General features: G+C 35.1%; 1 protein-coding gene across 2 annotated transcripts in view; it reads right to left on the bottom strand.

Moving 5' to 3' along the window:
- Positions 1-1,470: 1,470 nt before the first annotated feature.
- Positions 1,471-6,332, bottom strand: part of MICU2 (mitochondrial calcium uptake 2) — a 162,992-nt gene continuing 158,130 nt past the window's right edge. For both annotated transcript variants that reach the window (XM_074303671.1, XM_074303672.1), the window contains 2 exons: positions 5,963-6,120; positions 1,471-2,119 (listed from right to left, as the gene is read on the bottom strand). In XM_074303671.1, coding sequence (XP_074159772.1) covers positions 2,015-2,119; positions 5,963-6,120 — 263 coding nt within the window. In that variant the 3' untranslated portion in view covers positions 1,471-2,014. The remainder of the gene's footprint in view (positions 2,120-5,962; positions 6,121-6,332) is intronic.

The raw sequence follows: 6,332 nt of genomic DNA, 5'->3' as shown, positions 1-6,332 counted from the left end.
TTTGGTTGGGCAAGAGGCTCTCACAGATCTGCATAAAAATTGTGAAGATTTTTCAAAATATTTTCTAAGTGTAGGGCATGTATTGTCCAAGAGGTTTATGTATGTCCACATAAGTCTGCCTAGATATGGCTCAGTGGGAGGAGAGAATAGATGTTTCTTAAATTTCCTTTGCTCACTCTGTTGGGGGGAGCAGAAGGTTGAGGCCGTAGGGTGGCTGCTCTTCTCTCCTAGAAAGAAGTTCTGAGCTAGAATTAGATGTCACCATAAATATTTTTAGTATGTACATATATATATATGCATATTTATATATATATGTACATATATATACACATACATGCATACACACACGAGACAGCCAAGCCTTTGGAAATTATATAAATATAATCTCCAAAGGTTTGGCTTTCTTTTCATCAGATGTAAATTACAGAAGAGAAACTCAGTGAATAATAGACAAACTCCATTTATCTTAGTCAGTGGTAAACAGAAATCAGAGAAGTTACACACCATAAAATATGCTAGGCAATACAATATAAATTAGTTGTCCTGTCTAAAACAAGTTATCTCAGCTCAACCAATTATGAGAATGTCCTGGATCTCACCTAAAGAAGAAACTCCCTAAAGTCTTTCTCTCTATATAGTCAGAAAATAGATGCTGGTTCTTGGGAAGATAGATCCTTAAAGAGTCTTCCTCTTACTTTTTTTTTTCCCTGAGGCTGGGATTAAATGACTTGCTCAGGGTCACACAGCTAAGAAGTGTTAAGTGTCTGAGATCCGATTTGAACTCGGGTCCTCCTGAATTCAAGGCTGGTGCTCTATCCACTTCGCCACCTAGTTGCCCCTCTTTCTTCTTTTTTTAAACCAGAGATCTCCTCAAATTGGACTTGAAACCATGGAAAGCATTTTTTGAAGCCGGAAGAATTAAGATCTCACCTCTTACCAAGTCTGCTCCTCAGGCAGAATTATAAAATGGACTTAGGTTATACAAGTATAAAAATGAACAGTTCACGAATATTCTCTTCTTTTTATCTGTCCAATGACTTGTTAGGAAGTTGTATTTTTTCTTTTTTGGACAAGAATGGCTAAGGCTTTGCAAGTAAAAGTGGATGGAAGAACTGGTAGTAACTAGGCTTATGAGTACCTAGAAGAGTTAGAGTATCTTCTAGTTTATTATGCACTATCTGAAAGGTTATGGTCTGATAAAGAGAGGAACTTTCTTTCCTGACACCTCCTCAATGGACAAAGTTTATTGCCTTAAGAGGACTTATAATAGTTTTAGGAAGCAAAAAACTAAGAGGATTTAAAATGAAAATGTATAACATTCATACATGATTAATAATGAGTAGCATTAAAATTTTAAAAAATTGTAAAATGTATCAAATGTTTTAGAGTAAAAATCATCTTAAAATTTTCTTACTCTCTCTTTTTTTTAGTTTTAAAGAATATGTGAAAAATGAAGCACATAGTTCACAATTGTTGATAAATGCTTTATTATGATTCCAATTCAATAACTGATACTTTTATTCAATGTATTCAAATAACTTAGTCAGACCTACAACAGAAACAGAAAATACAGGAAATTCCCAAGATAGAGATGAAACAACTTATACTGAATTTCTGACTCAGTCTTTTAATTCTGGATTGTATATTTTTGGAGTGTGATAGTAAACATATAATTATGTCCATAAGTACTTCTCTTGCTTCCAATTAACCAATTATATTATTGTTACCAACAAAATTAGAGACCAGTACTAATATCATATTCTTAATCCTACCTGAGAATGAAAAACATAATTTCAATCGTAAGTTACAATTTAACATGTCTAAAATCCATTTTTGTAAACTTTCATCATTTCCTAGCAAAAGAAAAAAAATTAGTTTTGTAAAAGTATGTAATTAGAAAGCAAGTCTCTTACAAATACTTTAATGAATAGAATTTAAGAACATAAATATCAGGTGCTTAAAAAATAAAACATAATGAAACACCAGAATTCCCACTATCTTTGTTTTTTTGTTTTTAAGAATAGTTTTTTCCAGTTTGTTTCCAGACTTCTTTGAGGGCTTTGATGCTTTCTCTCTTCACACATTTCCAATATTCTTGCATGCCTGGCTGCTGTGGTTCCTGTTTACAACAACAACAAAAAATCCTAATTTAATAATTTATTATTCATTGCAGCATTGTTGAAAGCTAAATTTTCCTTTTATGTACACTGAACATTTTACAAAGTATTGACAAATCTCTAGGGAAGAAAGAGAGGCAAGGGAGTTCAAGGTTTCAAGCCTAGGCGACCAGAAGACTCAGAATTAATGGCAGAAATAAGAGAAACTAGAAAGAGAAGCTATTCTCAGGACAAATGCCATGACTTAAAATTGACTAAAAATATTGAATCTAGTTATGTCAGTAATATTATGAAAATGGAAATTTTACTTACATTTACAATGTAATATTTACTTACATTATGACTGAGAGTTTTTGTTCCTGTTACAAAATGCTTTTGATGGTTCATTTTCTTTAAAAAGCCCTAAGCATTTCAATACTCTCAATTCATCTTACAATGTGGAGACATTCACAAAGGCTTTAATCATTCTTCAATGTTTATTAAGTTTCATTTTAGCAAGGAGTATTTGCTCTGGATTCAAGAGTGGCAGTAGTAGTCAGTAGAAGAGGCAGTAGTAGCCAGGATTAAAGGAAGTATAAAATTAGAAGGCAATGAGTAGGAAACAATCTAATCTATGTCAAAGGACATAGAAAATATTTGAAACTATGAAGTTTCCTGTATTCCTAAAACTTTTGAAATAGTGGTGCTCAAGGTATGGATTTGAGAAGCAAAATAGGTGACAAAGTCATGATAAAAGTCATGATAAAAGAAAAACAAGGATGCTTAAAAAAATATTGACATTGTGAGGTATAGGTGCCTGTAAAGGAAACAGAAGGTTTTACTGAAATCATAGCTTTTTGCCTACAGGATCAAGTATAAAACGCTGTTTGGCATTCAAAGCCCTTTATAACCTAGTTCCTTCTTCCCTTTTCAGTCTTCTTATACCTTAATCCCCAACATATATTCTTTAATCCAATGACATTAACACCCTGGCTGTTCCATGGACAAGATACTTCATCTCTGGTCTCTGAGCATTTTTCTCTGGCTGTTCCCCATTCCCAGAACATTCCTTCCTCCTCCCCTGCTGCTACTGATCTCCTTGGCTTCTTTTAAGCCCCAACTAAAAATCCACTTCCAATGGAAGCCTTCTCTAATCTCTTTTAATTGTAAAGCCTTCTTCCTTCAATCATTTTCTATTTACTCTGTGTATAGCTTGCTTTGTATATATTTCTTTGCATACTATCTCCTCCACTAGATTATAAGCTCCTTGAGGTTGGGGATTCTTGTCTTTTGCATCTTGTTATATGTGCAATGCTTAGCACAATGCTTGGCACATAATAGGTGCTAAAAATATTTATTTATTCAACAATCATTTGCCATTTTTATAAAGTTGACAAAAATATATAAGCACAATAGCACAATTTTGCCAATATACAAAAATAAAACAAAACAAGAATGAGCTCTCTATCCAGGAAAGATTTTTTTATTTTTTTGCTGAGGCAAGTGGAGTTAAGTGACTTGCCCAGGGTCACACACAAGGAAGTGTTAAGTGTCTGAGGCCAGATTTGAATTTAGGTCCTCCTGACTTCAGGGCTGGTGCTCTATCCTATATGCCACCCAGCTGCCACCAAGGAAAGATTTTAAAATAATGGAACATAGTATCTCTTTGTAAATCATGACTTTTAATTTTATACAATTATATATCTCCAATGATATTTTAATAGTACTAACCTAATCATCAGTCAATCAATGAATGAGCACTTAAGAGTCTACAGAGTGCCAGGCAATGTCCTTGCCCTCAAAAAACATATATATATCTTGATGGAAGAGACAACCTGAGATACACCTACATAAGTATATATACAAAATATCTAAAACAGCTACCTTAGAAGAGAGAGCACTAGATGCGTGGGGAGGTGGGGAAAACCAGGAAAGGTGTAGAAGGGGGTATTTGGACTAATTAAGTCTTGACATAAACCAGAGATTTAAAGAGATGGAGATGACAAAAAGAAGATTTTTAAGTAAGAAGGACAGTCATTGCAAAGGCATGGAAACAGGAGATAGAATGTTCTGTCAGGAACAGCAAGAAGGCCCATACCATTGAGTACATTGAGAGAAGTAATGTGTAAGAATGCCAGAAAGGTAAGATGAGTTGAAAATGTGAAGAACTGTGAATTCCAATGAGAGGATTTTATATTTGATCCTAGAAGTAATATAGTAATACGATTTATTGAGTGGGAGGCATATATGACATGTTAGTGTTAGTGTTTCAGGAAAATCACTTTGGTGGCTACATAAAATAACGAGTGGGGAGAGAGTGAAGGTACAGCAAGGTAGGAGAAAGTGGGATATTTCATGTAATAGGCGAGAAGCCTGAACAAGCTGGTAGTTACATGAGAGGAAGGATGGCAATATATGTAAGAGATGTTGGGCAGAGATGAAAACTCCTTGGAAATCAGTGACTCAAAGGATAGTGTTATCTTGGAGAGTAAGAAGGGAGCTTGGATGAGGGGTAGTTTTATTGGGGAAAAGTTAGGGAGTTCTGTTTTAGACATGTCAAGTCAGAGATGCTTATAGGGTATCTAATTTGAAATGTCTAACAGGCAGTGGATGATGTGGAACTCAAACTGAAAAGTCATAGTCAGGTTGGAGATAGAGATTTGAGAGTCAACTGGACAGACATACTAACTGAAGAAGGGATTCAAGACCAAGCCCTGGGAACACCTCCACTTAATTGGCATGACCTAGACTCTCCAATAAAGGAGATTGATAAGGAAAAACAGGAAGAAGGAGAGCCAAGAAGGAGCAAGTCACAAAAAGTCAAAGAGTACAGGAGGAGAGGGATATCAACAAATACTGCAGAGAGGCCAAGAAAGTGAGGGCTAAGAAAAAGACAAGTTCTTAATGGTGACTTTGTAGAAAGGAGTTCAGTTGAGGAATGAGGTAGGAAAACAGATTCTAGGTTTTGAAGAGCATTTGGAAGAGAAATATGGAATGAAATCTATCGAAGAAAAGAGGATCTAGGGAGGAAGGTCTGGGCTCCTTTGTAGGTAGAAGGACAGGAAGCAGTAAATAGGGAATGAGAAAGAGATAATCACAGTGGAGAGAAAGAGAAATAATCACAGTGGAAGCAAATTGCTGGAGAAGATCAGAGGGAATATGACCAAGGGAATAGATAGAACAGGGTTGATTTCAAGGAGTTTATGTGCTTGGAGGGGGGGAAAATTACACTTCAATTTTCACCATAATTGGTTTCTTCTGTAATCTTTTGTATCTTAATTTCTGCATCAAAAACTATTGTGAGGAGAGGTCCATAGGCTTCACCTGACTGCCACAGGGGTCCATAATGTACACAAAAAAGCTAAAAATCTCTGTTGTAGAATGTTTAGGATGAAGAGCCACTTTAATTTTTTTTTTTTTTAAATTTTAAACCAGGGCAGCTAGGTGGTGCAGTGATTAGAGCACTAGCCCTGAATTCAGAAGGACCCGAGTTCAAATCTGGGCAAGTCACATAACCCCATTGCCTCAGCAAAAAAAAAAAAAAAAAAAAAAAATTCAAACCAGAGAATAGAAGGAAAGAAGAGATAGTTGGGGATGATCTCAGAGGATAGTGAGATGAAGAGAAAATGAGGAAAGCAAACTCACTGAGAATGATTTTCAGCTGAGAGGGCTGAAGGAGAGAGAATACTTCTGGATGCTTAATGAGAGAAAAGATAGTTTAGAACAGCCACTGTGGGGAATGAGATAGGGAATCAATTAGGAACAATAAAAGGATTGCTTTCTTGCAATAAGGACTAATTGAAATTAGATTAACATAAATTGTATATAAGTGTTTGAAATTAAGGATAAAAACTGGTTTTTGTTACCAATAAGCCTCGATGCTTCCTGCTTTTTAAAACCCCAAGAAACTCTCCGTGGCTAAGGCAATCATCACCATCTAAATCAAAGATCTTGAAGACAGTGTCCAAAATATTGTCTGAGAGTTCCTGCCCTGTTGCCACTTTCACAGCTCTCTTAAACTCCGCTAATAAAAAAAAACAAAAACATAAAAGAACATTATATAGATGCCACATGATTGGAGTGTAACACAAGTGGGATTTAATAGCATTTCAATGTTCAGTGTTTAATAAATTTGAATTACATGAAAAATCCAAACAAGTAATCTTGCAAATATGCTATTTTTTTTTTTTTTTGCCACAAACAACAGCATTATAGTGAAAATCTTGGCATGACAAT

The sequence above is a fragment of the Sminthopsis crassicaudata genome, chromosome 3, assembly GCF_048593235.1.
Source record: "Sminthopsis crassicaudata isolate SCR6 chromosome 3, ASM4859323v1, whole genome shotgun sequence".
Taxonomy (NCBI): domain Eukaryota; kingdom Metazoa; phylum Chordata; class Mammalia; order Dasyuromorphia; family Dasyuridae; genus Sminthopsis; species Sminthopsis crassicaudata.
This window is presented reverse-complemented; position numbering and strand designations above follow the sequence as displayed.